The sequence below is a fragment of the Netta rufina genome (assembly GCF_964035555.1).
Source record: "Netta rufina genome assembly, chromosome: 2".
In the NCBI taxonomy this organism is placed as follows: Eukaryota; Metazoa; Chordata; class Aves; order Anseriformes; family Anatidae; genus Netta; species Netta rufina.
Window position 1 is genome coordinate 138265142 of NC_140124.1, and position 23979 is coordinate 138289120.

Consider the following 23979-nt stretch of genomic DNA (forward strand, 5'->3'; position numbering starts at 1 on the left):
ACAAATGTATTTTTTTCCTTTTGAGCTTTAATCTTGTTTTTATTCTGTAACCTATAAAATCCATTTTGGGCATTTTGAAACAACCCTAAGCAGAAGCAGCTGAAGAGCCTCTTACTGCGTTCAGATGGTCATAGACAATGTGTATTCTTTGCTCCATCTCATAAAAAGAGTTCACGGAAAATGACAGTGGCAGTGTGACAAAGCCTGTCCACGTGCTTGCGACTTGCTTGAACCAAAGTCATGCTGTACACACGTGAGTTTGGGGCCACTCACTTCATGGCAGAATTTTTGTAATCCAAAATACAGTTCAAAAATGGTTTTTTGAAGGTTAATGGGTGATGATGAAATCTTTGAGTGATGATCTGAGTATTTTCACTGTTTCTCAGTTTCTTGCTCTTAGTTATTGTTATTAGAATCAATTTTTATTTATTTTTCACTGATTTGACTCAGCACTGGTTGAGTGGCTGTTTCAACAGTACTGTAGTAGGACCTGGATTTGGCCAGAGGGTGGAGATACATCCTCCATCCCTTTCCGTTGATGTGATTGTGCCAGAAGTCACCAGAAGGCTCTCAACCTCTGTGGCTGCGCTTTACTGGAACACAAAAGTAAAACCTGTTAGGTTAAATAAATTGAATTTCCTTCTAAACAAGACCAGACTACAACTTGAAACATGTTGGGGAAGGGAAGAAGAGAGTCAGCTTGCTCACGTGTTTCCATGGAAATGATGTCCTCTCTCTCCAGAGGCCTTTACCTGCCTTGGTATTTGGCAGCCAGAGCAGCATAATCTGGCAACCTTCTACTTGCTGCCCAGCCATAACCTTTTTAGCAATATTTATACCTCAAACTTGAAGCAAGTTAGACAGCTATAATATCTTTTGCAGCTAATACAATTAAAATCATTTTCCCTCCACCTCACCTCTTGGATTCTACCATATTTCATTTCCTGGTTTTGGTTTTATTTGGGAACAAATTAAATGTAAGTAATCTGACCCTTTTTGTTTCACTTGTTCTGCCTGCTGCCCTTTGCTCCCATTTCAGCTGATGGGTTCAGTACCTGGTGGCTCTGAGTGCTCCTCAGTTATTTGTGTAGTATCCAAGAAATACAGAACTAAAGCTGGCAGCATAACTTCATGCTAAGGAGCAGGAGAGATGATGAGCCAGAGACTGATTCTCTTTTTATTTATTTTTTTTACTTAATTTTGCCTGGGAGATGGAATCATACGTTAATGGGATGATAAAAAAAATAAAAAATCAACAGGCTTTCTTGTTCTTTGCAATAAATTAACTCTGAAAGCTTTTTTATATTATGTGTGTGTGCAAAGAGGGACAGAGGGTGATACAAACATATCATTCAGATACGTAATATGTATTTACTCTGACATGGGCAGTATAAATTAATATTTATCAACAGGAAGAATGGGGACTTCATGCCTGAAGTCAGAACCATTCTGCTAATCATTATCAACACTGCTCAACAGAGTGCTCTTTCCAAGTTTATCCTCTCTGTTTTATTTGGATGCTAATACTAGTGTTCCCTCATTAACACACGCAAGTATGCCTTGAGTATATTTCTGTGTGTTGCATGTGCTTGAAAGTTAGAGGGTCTGCTGAATAACTTCCGTGCCTAGTGTACCTCATGGTAATTGTCTTTCCTTTGATGGAGGTAATGAAAAGGATTCCTGCTTGATGCCCAGTCATGAAGGGCTGGTTGGTCAAATGGGCTGTTAGAGGGCAATATCAGCGTTGTTGGGAGAGAGTAGTCTAAAATTCAGAGATGGAGATGGGCCTTAAATTCCAGCCTCTGTAGGCTGTCATGCCAACTCTGTTCTCAGCAGCAATACTGGGAAGGCTCACAATTTTACTACACTCAGTGGTTGTTAAGAAGTGAACATAATATATTATTATCTTTCTACTGAAGTCATACATAGAATATTTATCATAATTTATCATGACTTTAATGTTTATAAATCCATGTATATTCTGCTTATTATTATTGATCAAGTTAAGAAAACTTTTTTTTTTTTTTTAAGATTTTTGCCCTTTGAAACTTACAGTTGTCATCATGCAGTTGTGCTCAACTTTTCCTAAGGGATTCTGTTTTTCTGTTTTATCAAGCCTTAGTTCCTGAATGCTTTTTTTTTTTTTTTTTTTTTTTTTTTAAACAGCCAGTAGAAAAACATGTTATATGAAAGATTATCATGACAGGCCTATTTTAATTCTTACATTAAATGCAAAAATTGAGCTACTCTAGTATGGAGTAGATTCCATTCGTCTAGATAAGCCCTAAGAGAAAAATGTGGCAGATCAAAATGATAACAGGGAAATGATCACAAAGTGAGAAATATTTTAAATGTTTTTTTTTTTTGTGTGTGTGTACCTTGCACAGTGTAAATAATGGAACTAAGTAGAAAATGAGAACTATATTGTCTCTATTTTCTTTTTTGTTCCAAATACATTAATTTTGATGCCAAAATTAATTTCAAAAATTTAAATCAATAAACTACTTACAATAAAGGTATCTCGAAGACTCCATATACTTCAGTTTTTCTGAAAAGCAAGAAAAACTTTTTTAAGCAAGAAAAACTTTTTTGTCATTAAAAATTTTTTTTTTTGGTCATCCATGTGGAAGCAGAACAAAATAAGGAATTCATTCACTGCTTCCCATTCAGCCACTTCCAGAAAAGTAGGGCTCCATCATGCGTAATGGTAACTTGGGAAGATAAATGCCATGACTCCAACCATTCTGCCTTCTGCTTTCTTTCCCCCCCTCTTTTATTGCTAAACGTGGTGTCCTGTGTAATGGAATATCCCTTTGGTTAGATGGAGTCACCTGGCCTAGCCACTTGGCCTGTCCGGTCTCAGTTTCTTGTGCAGCCTCAGCCTGAACACTGCCAGGGCAGCATAAGCAGTAGAGAACTCCTTGGTGCTGTGCAAGCATTGCTCAGCAGTAACTCAAACATCAGTGTGTTATCAACACTGTTCTGGTCACAAATCCAAAACATAGCACGACATGAGCCACTGTGAAAAATACAAACTCTACCCCAGCCAAAACCAGGACACTTGGTCATGTTCCCTGAATCTCAAGGCTGTCAGTGCCATTGCTGTCTATTCCTTACTTTTTTTTGGTTTTGTTTTGCTTTTAAGTTTTACCATTCCTGAGTAGTACTTATATTTTTGTCCTGTTTTCTTTACTAGTATTATTCTCTATTAACACAGTAGTAATTGTTTGAAGTGTTAGACTGGCCTTCTGTTCTCTTCCCAACAGCTCCATTTCCAACTGATAGATCCTAAACTGCTCAGACACATAGGTACTTGAATGTAGATCCTCTGATTGATCTGAAATTTGTTGCCTTAAAGCAGTCTGGGATGATTTCAGATTGCACATTCTCCAAGGATGTTTTTCTTACGTTGGACATATTGCAGAGGAAAAGAGAAGTCATAAACGATTCAGCAGCAGGTTGTACTTAGCGCCAGCAGAACGGTTTTCCATTATTAATTTTTTTTTCCTTGTCCATATCCAATATTTATAATCTGCCTTACGGTGTTGTTACAGCTTTCTGTGTTGCGAATCTGTGGAGAAGGCAGCGGCAGCAGCCACACCGTAAGATCTAGTGTTAATTTACTTTCAGTAATTGGCCATCCTAGGTGACAATGCCATAATTTGTTTTGCGTGGAGATTTTATGCTAAGGGCAGTTAAGAAGTCACCATACATAGTGGCTTTCATAGACTTAACCGTGCGAGCAGAGTATGGATTCTGATGTAGTATAATGCTAGGTGTTTTGAAAAGTGCCAAATGATGTGAATCAAAGAAATGCAAAATATTACTCTGTAATCCAGAGCCTCAGAAGGTCCATTCTGAGGTCTGCTGTGCACAGATGGTGGATTTATGGCTGTATGCACTGCAGTTCTTTGATTTGTATGATCCAATTTCACATTAATTCTGGATTACACAAAGGGCCCTCTTTATTTTATTTTGATAAAAAGCACTCCCATACTCTTATTGTCTCCAAGATCTACATTACCCATTGTTCAGTAAGCTTAGTTTTATTTCTAGCAACAAAATGGTCTGAATAGGCATAGACTTTTTTCAGTCGTTTTATAGCATGCAAAATGGCTGATTTCTTCATTCCTCAGCCTAAACCAAAGCAAATATTTGTAATGTCCTATTAAAATGTGTGTAACATCTCATTAATAAAAGCTGGGGAACAGGGAACCTTAATGCTTTTTCCTGTGCCATTCTATTTGCCTGAATTGTTAGATCTGCAGGTGATGTTCCCATGTTTGAATTGTGTGGTAATTATTTTTCTTGTGTTTGGTAAGATCAGTTTTAAAACCATTTTAGTCATTTTCCAGATCTGGCTTTGTTTAGTTGTTTAAATCGTAAATCTTGTGTCAAATTCCAGATGTGTTGATTCATATACAAACTCTTTCCTATCTGTCTGGAGTAGGGAATGAACCATGTATCTTCCCAGCACAAGGTTATGATCGTGTAACTGTTTCTAATCTCATGCCTGCCTGAAATGATATTATGTAGTTCAGGCAGATGTGAATTGATTAAGATGTGAATTGATTAATTGATTTCATTTCCCCCCCAATACATCTTCATAGAATCCAAAATTCTCTCCAAAGTTTGAAAATGTTAACTTTTACTTTACAATATATGTTTTTATGCGTCCTATTACTGAAAGATAAGCTCTTCTCAGGGATATTTTTCATGAGATTCAACATAAAAAGTTGTGAAAATATTGCAAGAAAGTTCGTTTGCATGTTTTACGAGTCAAGTTATTATGTTTGCTTCTATCAGAGGATGAGCCGTATCAAAAAAGAGAGTTGGTTCTTGGTATCTGTGAAGATCATGATCTGCGAGATCATGATTTGGAGCAAGACTAATGAACAAAGCTGCCTGAACCCTCTTCAGAACTGTAAGGATATGAGATTAAGTCACAAACAAACAAACAAAATGAAAGGAAACAACAAATTGTGAGAGTGAGAAGCTGCAGAGTTGCACAACAGCAGTATCCATTTCCCAGGCCAGCAGGCAAAGATAAAATATATCTCTCTTCCCTTCTTTCAAAGATACATGTGTGTTTTGAGGGTTTGTTTTCTATCTTCCCTATTCTTTATTCTCAGAAAAAATACAATTCTAGAGAAGTTTTCACTAACTATAGTGGCTTCAGGGGGTTCATTTTGTTCTGGGTGAGAACTGCAAACAAGATCATTGAGGTTGCTTGGGTCTGGAGATGCAGGTTTTTCTGCATCTAATTTTTATGGAATGTATATGCACATTTCCCACATACAGAGGTGTTTTTTTCCAATGGTGGCAGAATGGAAATGGTCCACCATGTCCCTTTGCTTCTGTTCTTGGAAGGAGTGCCAACGTGAGCCGGCAGCATAGGCTCTGTCTTTTGGGACTGCAGTTGGGGATGTCAGGGTGTGAGCGGAGAGGAAAAAGAGACCAAAATAAAAGGGAGCAGGAGGAGAGAGGAAAAAGCAGGCACAAGCTAGCTGAAGAACAGCAAAGAGCAGCATGCATTAAATAACTGAAAATGTGTGTACATCTGTTTCATGTTGTATCTTTTACAAATAGCTTTTCATTAATTACTGAATTACGAACGGATGGTGCTGAGAACACCACTGACAGCAGGTTATTGCAAGTTAAAACACGATGCTGGCGCGTGGAAGATCCAGTCATATTTCTTTCCATCAGGCTGAAAACCGTCCACTTTCCAAGATTATCACTGTTTTTCTTGAGCAACCTACATACTTATGACACCGCACTGTAGTGCAGCCTCTGATTTTGATTGTTTTATTTCCGAGTACCTGTGTTGAGAGCTCAGGTGTCTTAAGAAAAGCACACAGTCTTCACTTGGAGCTGTGGAAACCAAGCATATTTGAAAGCACACTCAAGTTTATTTTTCCACCTGCTGAACTATTTAAAGACTGTGAAAAATATAAAAAATACGTATAGAGAAGATGTTTAAACTAAGGGAGTTGGTATCCAAGAGGTAGAGTGAAAATGCTATGTGTAGATTTCCACATGTTCATATTTATCCATTTAGGACAACTGAGTTTTTAAACATTTTAGAATTCTTTATATATGAATTCACAGAATCACAGAATTTTCTAGGTTGGAAGAGACCTCAAGGTCATCGAGTCCAACCTCTGACCTAACGCTAACAGCCCTCCACTAAACCATATCCCTAAGCTCTACATCTAAACGTCTTTTGAAGACTTCCAGGGATGGTGACTCCACCACTTCCCTGGGCAGCCTGTTCCAGTGCCTCACAACCCTTTCAGTGAAGAAGTTCTTCCTAACATCTAACCTAAAACTCCCCTGGCTCAACTTAAGCCCATTCCCCCTCGTCCTGTCACCAGGCACGTGGGAGAACAGGCCAACCCCCACCTCGCTACAGCCTCCCTTGAGGTACCTATAGAGAGCGATAAGGTCACCCCTGAGCCTCCTCTTCTCCAGGCTGAACAAGCCCAGCTCCCTCAGCCGCTCCTCGTAGGACTTGTTCTCCAGGCCCCTCACCAGCTTCGTCACCCTTCTCTGCACCCACTCAAGCACCTCGATGTCCTTCTTGTAGTGAGGGGCCCAAAACTGAACAGAGTAATTGACTGACATGAATTTATTATTTTACGTGGTTTTGGCCATCACAGTGGGAAAGATACGCAATTGCTGAGAAAGCAAAATGATAGGCTTTGCCTTTATGAATAAACCTAATCACTTTGTGCAAGTATTTTTCAGGTGAGTTTGAAATTAAAACAATATTCCTTTCCATGGATGGGTACAGAGCTGTCACGGACTAACATGATGCAAAACTTGGGCATTACAAGTACCCCACAATACTTTGAACACGTTAATTAAAGATTGAAGTTTTATGAGATTGGAACTGCATGCACATAAGGTTTTACCTTTTGTCGTTCTTCTCCTGTTCCAGTAATTTTCTCCACTTTGATAGCCAGCCCCTGGTGTGGTAAAGTGAAAACAATGTCAGTCTCAAAATTTTAGTCTCAGTACTTCTGCTTTTTTTTCTTGTGCTGTCTACCCTATTTCAGTGTATGCTTCATGTGTTTCTTGAGATAGTGACTCAGAAGAAATGAGGTAGTTTCCTTTTACTCATTTCATACCTCTATGTACAGGTCCGGGGGTGCGGTTCACCATTTTATGGCTATTCCAGTTTACAGGTAGAAACCAAAGCTACTTTTATTGACTGTCTAAATCTGGAACAGCATAAAAAGGAAATTAATATCATCTCCAGGCAGAGGAAGTGATAGAAATTTATGAGAAGGGAGCCAGAGAAAATGCGGTGCTTAATTATTGAAAAGAAGTACCTCAGGTTCAAAAAAGTCAGAAATCCCTCAGTGTATTAGTTAATGAAATAATTAGACACAACAAGGGATTAAGCTACACCTACTTAGGAGGACGAGTGAGGAGTTTGGTACCATCTCTAATGCCTGCGTGCAGAGGCTCTGTAAGAAGCTCCTGAGTGGTACTGATGCCAGTTCACAGCCCAGCGACAGCAGGCATGCTGAGCTCCTACCTCTTAGTAGTGGGCTGCAGTGGGTTATAGCACCTCCGTGCTCCTCTAACTTCTGCAAAAGAGGGGAGCTTTTCATCTCTCACCATTACCTTTGTACAACTGTCATCCGAGAAGCAAAACCATACAATTCTGCTTCTCTCCTAACCTTGGTTTTGTGGGTCTCCCACTCACACAAACCATAAATAATTTCGGTGCTAATGCAACAGCCAGGGCACACACAGCAGCTCTGTGACTGCAGTGTGGTTTTTGAGACTTCAATTACTTCTCTCTCTCTCCTTCCTCCTCTCTTTTTTTCCCTCCCCTCCTCTGCTTTTCTTTCCTGCAAAGTAACTGGACAACCAGTGAGTTGTCTGAAAACGTTTCTTATGTTGCTTTATTTAAAAAAATATATATATATATATATTTTTAATTATTATTATTATTTTTAAGCTAGCCTTCTTTCTGTAGTGGTAGAATATGTACTGAGTCGCAAAAACCCTCATGGCCCTCTTAGCAATAGTAGATACAATTTGGTGTCCTTCCCTCAGAGAAAGCCAATCTGTTTGGGAAGAGAGGAAAGAAAGAGGAAAATGCCCTTACTGTTGCAGAACTAGCCTACCTTGATACACAATCCCAAACTGCTGCTTTTCTTTTCGAACATTATAGAGTGTTTTAATTAAACACATAATATTTTTGTTGTTGTTTATATTTGTTGCATTTCAGTGCAACCAGCACTTACTATTTGATTTTCCTTCACTCGTAGAAGAATGAGCTTAGAGAAGTCCTGATAGTCACTGCTGATACTCGGTATCTTTGAAATGAAATTTGGCCTTCCACTGCAGTGTTACACTTCTGTATGTCACAGCTACATCTTTAGCTGTGCTAAAAGACCATTCATAATCTAAATTTATAAACAGAGATCTCAGCTGTATCAGAGTATTGAACGCTTGTATTAAACATTAGCATCAGCTAACGTTTACGGAATGAAGTGCAGTTTGGGTTTTAGCTAAATTGACCCTGAAAGAAAGTAATATCAGAAAAAAAAATGAGGATAGAAGTATTTTTGCTTTTGTTTTTAATTAACAAGACCGGTACCTTTCTGGGTTGAACATATCTTCTCAAATCACTGTTTTGTTGACCTTGCAGAAACATGAATTTTAGGGCTCACCATGTGTACATAATCCTTAGTTGTGCTGTGGTTTTTCCTTTGGAGTCTAGTTTCTCTTGCAGTGTAAATAACAGATTTTGTTTGAATTCCATATTTAAAAAATTGGTGTGTAAAGGTGAGTAAGAGGCGTCTGCGGAGTGCAGCTGGGTGCATGGGCTAACATTTAATAACGGACTCTGCAAACTCAAGTTTGCAGTCTCTGGCAGCAAAGTGGTTCTGGAACCTACAGGAGGCGATTCAGTGAATGGTCTTTTGTGTTCCTGCGTTTCACCATGGCTATGTGGGCTGAAAATAAAAAATGAGAATGAATAAGTAGTACTGGCACTAATTCCTTGGCTCTTCCTTTGTGCCTCTGGAATACACAAATAATAAAGCAATCAGCTCTGTAATGCAATGTACAAGATAAATGACAACCGAACGGCAAGATTAATAGTTCTAGTAAATGTAAACCTATTTCATTAAGTCATATTTGAGGAAAAAAATAAATGAAAAGTGAATGTAACATAATGTGACCGGGATGGCCATATTTTCATGATGAAATATTATGCTATTGAAAGGTACTGTTTTGTTTTCTGCCTTGTCCTTGGCATAATTATTTTGCTTCTCTTTCTGCCCCTTGTTGAAGCCAAATCTGTGTTTGTCCCTTTGTCCACTCTGGAGTGTCTTTTTTGATATTATTTGCTAATTTTCTTTCTTTTGTGCGCCATCATCTGATCTGAGTTCTTGACCAAACTCTGGCTGGACATTAGAAGTGTTTTCAAAGATATGCTCATGGTATTCCTTCACTTAAAGACAGACCTTTTCTTCTCTAGCCTGGTTGTCTTTCTTTCCCCTTGCTCTAGCTCACCTCTCTCTTGATTTCCAACAATGCTTCAACCGTTCGTAAGTCTCCTTCCAGATTTGTAGTAATGTGAGTGCTTCTCTCCCAAGCTCTGACAAATCTGAATTTTGTGCCTTTGAGTGAGAACAGCCCCTCTGTGTTGCCTACTAACCAGAAGGAACTGTTCCCTTTTAAAGGAATAAACCAGCAAACTAGTGCAGTACGGTATCATTTCACGTTAAGATGAAAATACAAATTATACGAGGTCAGTAACCTTTAACTGTAAAGTGGAGTTACAAAATCCAAGGTAATATCTGGGTATGATACGCAGTGGGTTGTGCATGTCCAACTTAAGGTTCGGACCTTGCTCTGACATCTCTGCACTGTGCAGCGTTGTGCCCTGCAGCCATGCCCTGGCTTTTCGGAAAGCGACAGCAGAACGTGCCCGATTCTGCAGCGCTGTGCTCCTGGGAGACGGACTGGGGACCTCAGGAAGTGCATCATGTTCAGAGAATGACAGCAGGTTTAAGTTGCTCCAGATAGTTCTCCCAATGTCTGGTTCAGTGTTTTCTCAACTGATTCTACATGCCTGAATGGGTCCCCAGATGTAGTATATCTGCCAAATAAGTTTTTATTGTGCAGGTTGCAGTAAGATAAAGCGTGAACTTTGTGCAGAAACCCATTTTCTTTGGCAAAAGGAAAACGGCAAGGCCAACAGTCCTCATGGTTATGTCTTGACAGAAAGCATTGCATTTTAGCTGCAGGTTGTTTTATTCTGTAATGACTTTCTGAAAATCTTTGTCTGAGCTTTAAATGATAGACTTCCACAATGCTCAGTAAAACAAACAAACAGAAAACTACCACTGTGGCAGAGGAGATTAAACTGGAAAGCATCTGATTTTCTGTGTAGTGCCAAATAAAGTCCAAAGCCTCAGAGGGTCATTGGATTCTAACGTACCATATCAGTGCACAAAACCAATTTTTCTTCCAGAGGTGGATTAATTTTAATTAAACCTTGTTGACTGTGACATCAGGTCCTGGGCTGACAAAAACGGGCCTTCCTCAGTTGGATCTTTATGCTCCAGTTATAACTGTGAGGAATACTCCAAGCTAGAAGAGGAATTACAATTAATTTAACAATCTTACCTCTTGAATTTTAACAAGTCAACAACTCAACAGTTAGTTCATCCATTTCACCTCCTCATGATGCTGAGATAATTGGATTTTCTTTCTGAAATGGATGTGTAGTGATTCATCTTCCTGTAACATTCCTTAGCAGGAAATAGGCTGAGAAAGATCTCTTGAAACAAAACCAATTTAACTTGAGTTTTAGACTTCCTAAAAACAATACGTATTTTGGGTGCTTCCCATGTCTTACAGCTCAAGTAAATATGATGGCTGGAGAATTTATTTTCATTTAGAAAATATGTATGCAGATTGGAAGCAAGAAGTTGGATCTTTGAATAAAGGAAAGTTGAAAGAAAAATAATTCAATTATTACTCAGCAGGTTGGTTGCTTTGATTTTTTATTTATTTATTTATTTATTTATTTTTGGATGCAGAGATTCTTCCCTAAATGAAAACATCAATTGTAGATACTCAGAATCATAGTGAGAATGAAGAGAGGAAGATATGTTAGTTAATGGGTGAAAGGAAAACTGTTTGCTAGATGAGCCTCTTAAAACAAACTCTGGAGTTTCGGATATTAAGGCCAGTATTAGCAGTGTCTCTGCGTTTTCTCCTCCAAAAAGTTTTGGATACTTTGCAGTAGTGACCGACGCACTGGCATATATCAGGACCATTTGTTCTTAGGTACTTCTTACTCCTCCTTCAAATACCTATGGATATTTGTGAGAGAGAAAAGCATATCCTGTGTCACGTTTGTAGTTATTCACAGAAGCTGTTAGTTATTTTCAGAGTTAATCTTGGTGAAGCTGAGTAAACCAAGAGATTTCCCTCAAAACAAGCATTTTACATTTCATGCTCTTTGTGGCATAGGGCTTCTTCTCTTGGAAGCATTTGTTCCTCTATGAAAATTAAATTTATTTGGAAATCTATACCATGGTGATCACTAAGTATCATGAAGTCTAACATTTATGAAAACAATCAATTACTAAATTAGTTTACACCCGTCCCCAAAGATTTTAACGCAATGGCCAGCGTTGCCATTACTCCACTAACATAAAAGTCCAGCATTAAACTGAAGTCTCTCCAAATTAAAATATTTACACGATTCCTTAATGCTTATAAAATGCAGGCTGTATGACACTGTCAAAGGAAATGAATTCCAGAGGTGTGTCCTCATTAGGAAAATATTCTTCTGGTATTCCAGCCAGCTGAAGATAGGAGCAACCCAGGACAGCATAAATCCTACAATGACATGAAAGGAAGATAAATTAGTCTCTTTCGACTGGTTCCCAAGATATGGAAGGCTCCAACTTTTAGCCAGTGCACTGAATTACAGCAGAAATTAATGAGCAATTTAGTGTATACACGTGTTCTCTTAGCTCCTGCTTCATAAAACAAAAAGGCTAATCTTTGTCGTTTGTAGAATGACCTATTTTCTAGTATGCGCATATTTGTTTCCATCACAGATCACCTGGACACTTTGACACACAACACAAGTTTGGAGGCCTTTAAGGGTCCAAATCAGTCATCTGAAAGTAGAGGTACTGCAATAAATTCTGTAAGATACTGGCCAGGTGACTAAAGGGAATTTATAAAAATAATTAAACTCCAAATCACATGAAATGAGATATACACAACGTATATACATTTCCACAACATGACCACACCATGGGCTTCAATGTAGTTGTTACTTTGTTTTCATTGTAAGGAGCTTTATGATCACCTTGGTCAGTCAAGTAAGTGCTTGTGTATAGATCTCATCCAAAGAGTAGGATCGCTTCTTATTTCACAAAGAAAATATTATTCCTGCTGGCTTTCCTTCTCTTTACCTGAGTGTGTATACTGAACTCGTTACTGTGCTATGTGCCTTTACCTTGTTGGGAATCATCAGCGTGCTGTTGTAGGATTTAATTTTTGCTGTCTGCTTTGTGCTAATCATGTCCTCTTGTAAATCACTCTAACTTAGAGTATAGGGGATATACATGTAAGTAGTAACTGTCTGTGAGCACTGTGGAAATCAGCTCTCACCTTGAATCAGTCATCCTGATACGAAGAGAAAAGGAAACATGTCTGAAAACTCCTAGTGCACGCAGTTTGGCTTCTGTTTGTAATATTTTACATTACTAATCATGCATGATGCTTCTTAGCTGTATTTTAAATCACCTTTGTTTTTTTCTGAGTGGTGAAAAATTCTGACTTCTTATGAAAATGATGAACAGGTTTTTTTTTGGAGCAGATGAAGATATCAATGTATAGGCATTGTTTCAAAAATCAATCACATCTCTGTTCTAGGCCAGCACCTCTTTGCCTACTGAGACACATCTCATTGGTGAGCCATCCAGAACTGCAAATGAGGCATAAAGCAGGATTCATGTACTGTAATGAGGTGCAAAGAAATAGCAATTGATTGTGAGTCAGGTGAAGGTTAAATTGGTTGAAATACACTACTCCAAACCATGCATTCTGCAAGGTGCGGCATCTACTGCATATATTGCCTGCCGTATGAATGCGTTTTACATTTATTCCTCTGCTTATTCAACCAAAGTATCACGGCCTACTGTTCCCTGCCAGGTAAGCCAGCTACTCCTTTAGTCAAGGAAATGAAGTCTCAGCTAGACCTTTTCTAACTCTGATTACCTGATTCTTCCATCTTCATAATACTTGTTTAATAGTTTTAAAATTTAAAAATACTTGCCCAGAGAGAAGCTGTGGATGCCCCATCCCTGGAGGTGCTCAAGGCCAGGCTGGATGGGGCTTTGGGCAACCTGGGCTGGTGGGAGGTGTCCCTGCCCAGGGCAGGGGGTTTGGATGAGCTTTAAAGTCCCTTCCAACCCAACCCATTCTGTGATTTTATGATTCTCCATTTTATACCATGCATTTGAATAAGCACAAATGCTAAAAGCTTAACATGTGTATCTATTTCAGTAAGCTGTCAGACACTGAATAAAGCGGGGAGCTGATTATAGGTTCATTTTATGCGTCAGAATTTACAGGCATTTTCTATGGAGAAAAGCAGATGTATTTCTCCTATAGGAAGCCTTCCAGTCCTGCAGACAGGAAATAAAATTGGCAGTATGTATGAATTATTTTGGTACAAGCTAGAATCATTAAGGTTGAAAAAGTTGTTTCTACATTTATTAGAAGAATAGGTAGTTTTTTTTTTTTTGATTTGCCAAATGCAATTTCTGCCCCAGCAGAAAGATAGATAGAGTTAATTATTCCCTGAGTCAGAACAATGAATTAAATAACATGCATCCCTATATTTCAGGGCATATGTATATACATGGGAGATCTATGATCAATATGAGTTTTGCTGGAAAACTGGCAGATCTATGAAAAGCATGGATTATATACTGGGGCAGTGAGCTGGGTAGGAAAAAAGGAGAGTACGTGCACACCTGCATTTCTTTTCTGACATGGTGTCAGAACACAGCCAAAGCAGGAATTGATCAGATTCAGCAATAGAAATGCAGCCATAGAAATGTGGTAGGTTATATTCATACCTCCTGAATAAGGTACTTAGACAAGTGTAAGAGCACTTTATTAAACCTATTTTGGGGGCACTCAAAGAATTTTTAGTAACGTGAAGTTTTACATCCCCCTCTTCCTGTCAATTGATTATTTAGGAAGAAAAAGATGGCTGGGCTCCTAAACTAGGCACCTTAGGAATCCGTATTTAAGTGGAATAAATCAGAGTGCTTAAGTGTCTGAGTGAATAAAATGAGGCCCTAGGGTTTTGTTGTGGACCTGAGGTAGGCAACAACATACTTAAACCTTAGTTTTCAGGATTGTTTCTATGAACATGTCACATACTTTATAATATTTAGATACTGAAATACAAAGTAATATTGAAATTGTATCTTGTGACTTAAAAATATAAAATAATATAGTGTTGAGTTTGAGGTTGTTGTTGGAAAGCAGGAGTAAAATCTGTTTTACTTTGAATCAATGTGATTATATGAAAATTTGAAATTAATATGAAAATACTAGAATTCAAATACTAGAACAGCATGATTCAAATGCCCATTCAAACCTATCCTGAAACTCAAATACTTCTTTTTTGATATTATCTAATAAAAAATGTACATTATATTTTACGATCTGAATATTATTGGAATATATATGCAATTGTATATTCTATTTATATATACACATAACTTTGGTGACTAATATGTGTAATATTAGTTCATATTCACCTAGGGACAATTCGTAGTGAATTTGCTAGGATTCTGAGCATGGGATGAATTACTGTAGTAAGAAAAAGAAGAAAGAAGTAATAATTTATTTTTTAAAAAATGCCTGATGTCATAAGCATCTACAACTTTTATTATTATGATTGATAGCTGTCATTCCTAAGTCCTACACCTTTGAGAAAGCTTTGTGATTGAACTCAGTAGATTTCCAATAGAACTTTTTGAATTTATGCTGTTCAGGGTGTGAGGAAAACTGCTGACTGCAAACTCTTTCCCTCTGCCTTGTGTTTCCAATTGGCTTGAAAAGGTAAAATGCTCGAGAGCTTTCACTCTGGCATGAGGATTTTACCATTCACGAGTTGCATGTTTTGCTCTTTCTCCAGTGTAAATTGGAAATAACTTTACTTGACATTGTGGAGTTACAGCAATAGGCCTAGATAAGAGGAGAATGAGGCTTTTTATGCTGCTTTATTCCCTATTTCGGGATGTGCTCCAGCAATAGAAGCATTCTGTCACCATGCAAGTTGCATATATTGTGTGATCTTCAGAAGGGAGAGAAGAACAGAGATATGAGAAAAAAAACAAAAAACAAAAAACAAAACAAAACTTAATATATATATTAAATATTAAATAATATATAATAAAATAATAAAAATATATAATAAATAACAAAATAATAAATATGTATAATAAAAACTAAAATAATAAAAATAACTTCAAAATAATTATAATGGAAAGCGTGCCTTAATCTGAGGCTATTGATTCATTTCAAGAAGTAGACCTGTTGTGGTAGAGTCCATCATCACGAATAAAGAACTGATTTTGATGATCATTTTCATATTTCCCTTGTCCAGTTTGTTTGTTTATTTCGCTCGTCTTGAAATGCGCAATTTGTGTGGTTTGTGCCAGTTCTGGATGTGTCCACACTGGGCCTAACAGCAGGATTTCCCAACCGAACATATGGCACATTTCCTAATATCTGCATAAGGAGCAAAATCAGGCTTCTCATTGTGTTAGCCGAGTTTCCAGAAATGTAGATTGTTTAACACTGAAACTGTTTGTAACGAACAACTCATTTAAACATTCAGGTTTCACAAGTCTTCATTTTTTCCTTTCATAGATTTAGGTTTTAATTAAGCCCCAGTTGGTCAAAATAAAGTAAAATCTCAGCTTCCTGTTTGCAAAGTATATTCGTGCCAAACTGTAATAAATTTGTAGGTAAAAATCTCATGTTTAACTCACCATCTTTTGGAAAGGTTTAAAGCCATACTGACTGGTGGATCATGACTAATTGTGTCTTTTACTTAGACCACAATGGGATGTAGGAAGGTGAAACAGAAATTCAACATGTAAATTAGAAAAGTTGGCACTTTTCTGCTTAGGAAATTTAAGGCTGATACAGACTTTCCTGTCAAGACTTGGCCTTTTGGGCTGATACGGCTTACACTCCCTGACTTTATTGGGAATCTAGGTGTGTCCAGGTTAATTTTATCTTTAATTATAAAGTAGACTTTTGCATGCTTTTTCCCTGCCGTGTGGTGATAACATTTAAAAATATCCAGATTCCTGCAAAGGTACAAAATGTAAACTGAGAGTTTATCTCAGTGTTTTTTCCTGAATGTAAATAGATTGATCTTGGTGTCCTTATAGTCATTCAGAGCATGGTGGCAAATGCTTAGGTTTGGTTTACTTTATACGTGTTGAATTAGACAATAAGCACTGTTTGAAAAAGGGAGCTTTTGTATATAGGACCTCTTCTTTCAATATATATATTGGAAGGTGACAAGTGAGTGACAAGTGAAAAGAAGATCTCAAGTATAAGGAAGTTAAGTATCAAACTGGGTAACAAATAATTGGTGCCTTTTCCAGAACTCTTACCTGAGGCTTTTAATGTGGGAATGCTGGTGGAACAGGAAACAAACTGTGGTGAGTCCTGTGTGCATGGGATACTTTTAGCAGCAAATCCAGTGGAAACTGAGAAATGAAGGGGTTAAATATAACAGAGACAGAGGGTTCCACAAGCACCACAATCCAGATAGCTTATAGACGTATCCCACATATTTCCTTTGTGATATGGTAAAGGATAACAATAGCTTAAGCAGCATTTCCTATCTTGTGACTCTTCTGTCGAACTTACCATGGCAATTACGTAGCTATTCACTGTCCAGTATCTACTGCCAAAGTGAGTGGGTGTTGGCTAAGCACTACCTGCCTTTACTCCATGAACACTGACTTCAGTCTTTCTCCTCCTCTGGTGATAATGATTTTCACTCAGCTTGTTGGAATTTAACTATTTTACTATTTATGCCCCTTTTTCCAATTTGGCTGAAGTTACCCAGTGTCTTCAGTTGTGGCAATGGAGAGTAAGGTGGACAGAAAAAGCAGACAAACTACTCAGATTTCAAAGTCTCATATCCTTAGGTTTAAAACTTGAAACTTAAACTAAAAGGAGAATATAGATTGCTGTTAAAAGGAGAAATGGGAGGAAGATGGAGAACTGTTTTTGGAAAGAAGGTCATTGAAAAGAATTACATGAATATTGATAGAATGCCTTGGAAATGAAAGTAGGGAAATAGGGAAATGCAGAAGGTACTGAGATAAAGATGCAGACGAGAAAAACCCCCCAAGTTTTGATGGTTGGATATTCAGGTGAACACACAATTGTTTACATTACTGTACTTTGTTAGTGGATATTTTCTGTGGCAAGGTTTGATCTCTTAGTTGGAATTTCAGTATCTCCCATCTGAGATCTTTGACCTGACTAAAAGAGAATAAAATCAGTATCACTTTTCCATTCTCAATGAATGTTTAACTCAGTGAATTAAACAGTTCTTTCAATATTTAATTGTTTTATGGGAAAGAGAACCGCCTCAGCGATGATAAATTCCCGTTGGATTAACTGAGAGGGGGTTCATATGGACTTTTGGGAAATACTTGAAGAAGGCGGAAGAGAAACTTGGGACTTAGTTTTCCGTGTTCCCAGACACCATTCTAACCACCAGGCTTCCTGTATTAAAAACGAAGGTGCCTTGTGACTGACTGCTCAGATGCCAGCTCAAGGAGTGGATTCATTATTGCGATTCTTGAGCAGAGGCTGATGCTTCCCTGCAGCCTGGATTTAGGTACTTCTGTATTTTGGGAATGGGGCTTTATTTGCTTTCCTCTCTTTGCTATTTCTGATCTTGGATACTCAGAATACTGGATTCTGTGACTTCTGTGCTCATGCGTTTAAGTTTACGGTTGTAGATTTTGCCATAGTACTTGCAAAACTTCTCATGTGAAGCTGAACCTTTGCACATTGATGTGCTGAAATACAAATGAACGTGTGCTTTACCCCAGAAGAAAGTCTGGTTACATTTCATTTGCAGTAGCTAAGTCAAATGTTCATCATATTACTGAATTAAATTTAAGTTAGTCCTTTAAAATCATGCCCCATCTTGGAACACCAGTTTGCTAATTTGACCAAAAATGAGTAGTTTTATAAACAGTTAAAACTAGCCAATGTTCGAGGCCACTCTTGTTATCTTACCTGTCTGAAAAGTGTTGTTCAGGTATTTTTTCCAGTCATAATAAGAATATGTAAAACAATCCAAAACTTTTTACCTTAAGTATTTAGATAAATGTTTGTTAAGGGCAGATAGGAGAGTAATGCAATTGATGTGTTACAGGGGTTTATATATTGTTACTTACGTAGTTTTATTACTGTCTAGATGAAAAAAAAATAGAGGTTTGACTTTCTGTAAAATAAAAAACCTACTCCAGCTCCAAACTCCAAATGGCTGATCTCCACCATTTTATTTGATTCAGTCAAACTACTTTCATGCAATATCCAGTAAATAAGAATGGAGTTTAATCCAAATTGTATTTAGTAGTATCTTTTATCGCAGAATGATCTTAAATTCCTTATGAGTTTTAATGAGGTTGAACATCTTCACCTTTTGAAGCTACAGCTTCCTATGAAATGATGTTCTGTGTGGCTATGATAAAGAAGTGATGCCTGTAAGTAGTGTTTGAGATAGCATATTTCTACACATTGTCAACTTGCTTTGTATAATAATCTACCTTATGAGCTTTCTGTATTCTGAGGTCAAGAGGCAGTTTAATCTTATATTTGAAATACAAATGTATATAAGTTGAAAAATATCCATGCACACTTGAGACCTTTTCTTACAAACAAAAAGACCTTTTCTTGAGACACTTTTCTTATAAATGATAGCTGGAGGGTGTTTATTAAGATTCATCTTGGCTAGAGAAGTAGTATCTGTGTGGATCTCAGTGGGGCCTGGCTTAGTGGATACAACAATCTTTTCCCAGGCTTGCCTTTTTGTTTTGAAATGGGCCATTTCAGCCATGTCAAAATAGTCACTTACAGTATCCGGTACTTGATATTCCTATTCCGTGTAATATCTTTAAAGCATTTCATCCTCCTGGCTATGAAATCCATTGTAAAAGTTGTATAGAAATGACTTTTATTACTATTTAACAGTAATTAGCAGGAATGCGTATCTATATGTGCAGGTATAAACACAAAATATTATAATAATCAAATCAGAGTTTAGTTAAGTCAGGCCCTCAAACGTTAGGAAATGGCAGAATTGCAAATGCTTAGGTTTAGTTTACGTTATCCATGTTGAAGTAGAGAATAAGCACTGTCTGAAAAAGGGAGCTTTTATATATAGGACCTCTTCTTCTTTCAATGTATATATTGGAAGGTGACAAGTGAGTGACAAGTGAAAAGGAGACCTCAAGAATAAGGAAGTTAAATATCAAATTGGTAAAAAATAATTGGTGCCTTTTCCAGAACTCTTACATGAGGCTTTTAATGTGGGAATGCTGAAGATATTCTTTCTTAAATTGAGACCAAATCACTCTGCCCTTCACCACAGGAAACTTTTCTAATATAAAAAATGCTGAAACATTTAAAAATCACTACCAGGCTTGCAGTAAGTCAACTAGTACCTGTACTGTTTTGTTCTCCAACAGTATGAGTGTGCAGGAAATAAATTGTACTTGTGGTTCTGCAGACTTCTTTTGATTGTCAGCTCTGTTCTGGCTCTGCAAGGATGTGTGCTTCAGTGGGCACAACCCACTCTGCTTATTCTCCTTTATTCTGTCCCCTCCGACCTGCTCTTGTTATGCCTCTTGCTTCCTTCATTCTTTTCAGCCCAAACAATTACGTTTTGGTAAAGGTGTAAGTAAGGAAGGAGAAGGTTTAGGAAGAAGCCTACCTTATGGAGTGATTATAATAATACAGGCCACCTAGTAAATATGGGGAGGAATTGTCTCTTTGCCAAAGGGATCTCTGTGAGAGCAAAGACAGGTCAGGAAAGAGAGAAATTCTGTTTATTTTTCTGTCCCATATTTATTTTTTGAAATAAAAATTAGTACTTTTCCAGTCAACAGTAACTTAAATCTTAATTAAAAATTTCAGATGTCCAAAAAAAGTGTGTTTGCTCAAAAACCCCACATCATTATAAATGAGTTTTCTTCTAATTGCATCTATGGAGTATATGCCTTTAAAAAGTCTCTCTTTACTTTTGTCTTTTTCTCATTAAACAATATACTTACAATGTAAGAATATTGTTTACAAGCTATCGATTTCTTACTTCAGAAGAAAATGAAAAAATGAGAAATTTAAAATATGTATCCTATTTCTCAGTAGGTTTAGAACAATTTTGCAAAAGAAGAATGCATCTCATAACTTCCATATCTGAAAAATCACTGAAATCCTTAAGTATCTGAGAATGAAGGTACAGGTGAAAGTCAAATATTCAGACCTTCCTTGCAACTACAAGAACATTTTGGCTTTGATAACCATCCATAAGTCGCACACTAAAATGTTGATCTAATTAAAATATATGGTAGGATACTGGTCTTGTAGCTACTCCGTGGTCAGCATTGTCTCCATGTAGTTATATAAGTGCGTATGAGGCTAATAATTACTTGAATAACTGGAATCCTTTGTAACAACATGATTCTGTTTCTTGCAGCAGTAATTTCCATATACTGTCTTTCAGATGGAATTAAGTGAAGGCAAAATTTCCTATATTACAAACATGAATTGGCAAGTAATGTGCACAAGGTGGTTACCTAGTGTAAAGTTTTCGTTTGTTATTGCAAGGTAGCCATAAATACTCATTAGTTTCTACTCCAGGAACTCCAGTTCCCAGCTTTGCCATACATGTAGCCTAATATTTTTAACCACAAAATGTAATACAGTTGTTAAATACAAATGTTTCCATAATGCACAGTATGCTATAGGAATAAATGTAGTAGATATTAAAAATTATGTGGATTTTTTTTTTTTTAAATTAAGTAGATATTAAAAACTATTTTGTGTAATACTTTGTAGGTTTTCATGTGAAAACAGGAATATTTGGGAATAGCTTTATTACTTGATATTTTCTCTGTTCCTCTTTTGACAAGTTTAACTTAGGTGTGGGTTGGAAGTCTTCAAGGTCCCTTTTAGATAGTCCTGTAGTTGAATTTGTTCACGTTTCTTTTTTTTCCTTAAAAATTTGAGTTGTAGCTGCCATCCTTCTGGCCAGAGAAGCATGGATGGGTACTCCATTCAGAGCACATCAAAACAACACTTTAATTAGCTGGAAGGTTGCTTATTCCCCATATCTTCTGGGATTAAAATCGCTTTCAGTGGAAGAGCTTTAATAATGGCCCTCATTTTATGTTGGTTTATTTAGAGATTTTGTAATTAGTGCTAAGATGTTAAAAGCTGCGCATAGTAAATAAGATATTCTAAGGCAAATCTTTTTAATTGTTGTTTTTCAATTTGATGATAGAATATATTCTGTCATGTTATGTAACGTTACCCTCTAATCTGGCACAAGTATTGAAAGGAAAAAGGAAAATATGCTCTGAGCCAGGGGTACTTGGTTTCTCTAGGTTCAGTAGTATTCACCATGCATATTCTGCTGCAGGATTTTGCTGTGGGCCTCAGTTAAAAATCTGCTTCTGCTTCTTGCTCTTTGACTTCTCCTGTACGTGCACCAGCTCCTAAGACAGGGGGGGTTGCCTGGAAGTAGGCAGGTACGGAGCATCCAGAGATGCCACTGATTGTGCTCAGTTCTAGCATGGTTGATGCTGTGCAATGAACTTTTAAAAGGTGCTAAGGGCTTCTAATTTTGAAGTGTTTTAATATATATAAAATGCAACAACTCCTTTTGGTGATTTTTCAAGTTTTCAGTGATAAATCATTGCCTTGATGCTGCATGTGCAGTACCTAGCAGAGCAGTTGCGTATAAGATGCATACTGTGTGCTTCAGCCATGAATTGGTCCTACATTTAAATGTTTGCAATGAAAAACCTGTTATCTCATGTGAGGTACAGTATAGCCTTCCCGGTGAGACACAAGGTCTGTCATTACGGCCTCAGCTACATGTTATTTATTATGTGAAAATATTTTTCAAGTGGTCTGTCTGTCCTGTACAGCTGCCTTTACATTAAAAAAAAAAAAAAAATCGACTTACATACACGGCCACTGGTGTTAGTCATTTTTACAGGGGAGGGAAGGAGGAGGGGAAGATGCAGAAATCCTCCTCCTCTTAGACAGTAGTAACAGTGTGAGGATGCCTTGTCCTCATTTTTATTACTTCTGAGATTTTATTGCTGGCAGCCAGATGTGCTGAAACTCCTGACGACAGCATCTATTCACTGCGTGTTTTTAATAGGCTTAGAGAAATATGAGTAGAGTACATGAAAGCAGCTCAGCTTCACACTTCAGCTGGGAATGCCCAAAAAGCTTACTGCTGTTTAGAATTCTTGCTACAGTCAGGAGAAAGCCGCACGGGTACTAAATCTTCTACGACTGAATTAGAAGAATAATGACTGTACAATTAACTATCAGCCCCTGCTCATTTAGGCACAGTTTTTACAGAGACCAGGAGAAATATGGAACTTGATTGGCATGTTTGCATTTGATGGTGTGTGCAAAATAGATGACTTTTAAGACAGGTGGTGAAGAAAAATAGAAGGGAAGGAAAGAGAAAATGCAATTTGAGACACTGCGCCAGGTCTGCAATTCTGTTTTATCTCATTTTCATGGGGTTTTCTCATCCCCTCCAAATATTTTACAAAATGATCTTTTTGGACAGACGCTGAACAACACTAGGTAAGTAGAAATGAAACATGTTTCCCTTACCATTTCTGTGCTTGTGCTGATAGCAATCTATTTGCATGTTTTGCAGTGCGATACCTTTCTAATTGCACTCTTAAATATTAACATTTTTATGGTGGCAGTGACTCTCTTCTGTTGGTGCTTTTATGTTTTATGTAAGGATTTGAATGAGAAGTCAGTCTGCAGAAATAAAACCAGCACAGATAGAATAAAATATTTAAGATGGATATGTATCTTCCAAATACATTAGCTGACATTAGGAGCTCGCATTATTAGCTCTAATCCTTAAAGCATATTAAATAATCATAAACAAATTTGCCTGGGAAAATGATTTCTGTGTGGATGTGGCAGTGAAAGGATTAAATGCTCAGCGATGTGCCTGTTTAACCATATATAATTTGTTGGGAGATGTAAATTAGGAGCCCTGCATACCATTTACAACACAGGCAGACAGCAGTTCCTTATTTTTAGAAGACTTTGATGCTGTGTGCGATGCTTGTCACTAATGGCTTTAACTAGCCAAATTACAGCTGGTCAGGGGATGCTTTGCAGTAGGTCGGTCAGCTCTGTAGGCTACCCTTTAGCTGTTGTTTTGTGGAAATTCAAAGCGATGGGGAGAAGTTGTTGTTTATTTGTGGGAGACGGTTATTAAATTGGCTGCTCAGTTTTATTTCTGAGAGGAAACTGAATTCATAGCAACTCATTTTTGTTGCATTCAGTGAAGATAATGCTGTAATGCCGGTGTTGAGAACTTTTTCATACTGCTTTTAAATATTAACAGAAAAAAACGATTAAGAAATGTATCTAAAAGCCTGAGAGTGCAGATCGGGGAGAAGAGGAAGCCTGTAGTTTTTTGTAAAGATAGTGCACTGATGGAAACATTCTGGAAAAAGCATGGAAGTAATATTGCAGAGACTGTACCCAGCATTTTAATCTTCCTCTCTGTATCTGTGGGAGAAATCCCTTTTAAATGAGGTATCCTTGCTTCAATACAATGATATCTGTATTTAATAC

General features: G+C 37.4%; 1 protein-coding gene across 19 annotated transcripts in view; it reads left to right on the plus strand.

The window, feature by feature from the left end:
• The window catches only part of RIMS2 (regulating synaptic membrane exocytosis 2), a gene marked incomplete at both ends in the record, with an annotated part of 453369 nt that overhangs the window by 115252 nt on the left and 314138 nt on the right, over window positions 1-23979 (plus strand). For 10 of the 19 annotated variants that reach the window (XM_084282083.1, XM_084282087.1, XM_084282082.1 and 7 more), the window contains one exon: window positions 22838-22959. The exons of the other annotated variants lie outside the window; for them this stretch is intronic. In XM_084282083.1, coding sequence (XP_084138209.1) covers window positions 22838-22959 — 122 coding nt within the window. Of the gene's footprint in view, window positions 1-22837; window positions 22960-23979 lie in introns of those variants that run through there. 19 annotated transcript variants of the gene reach the window in all.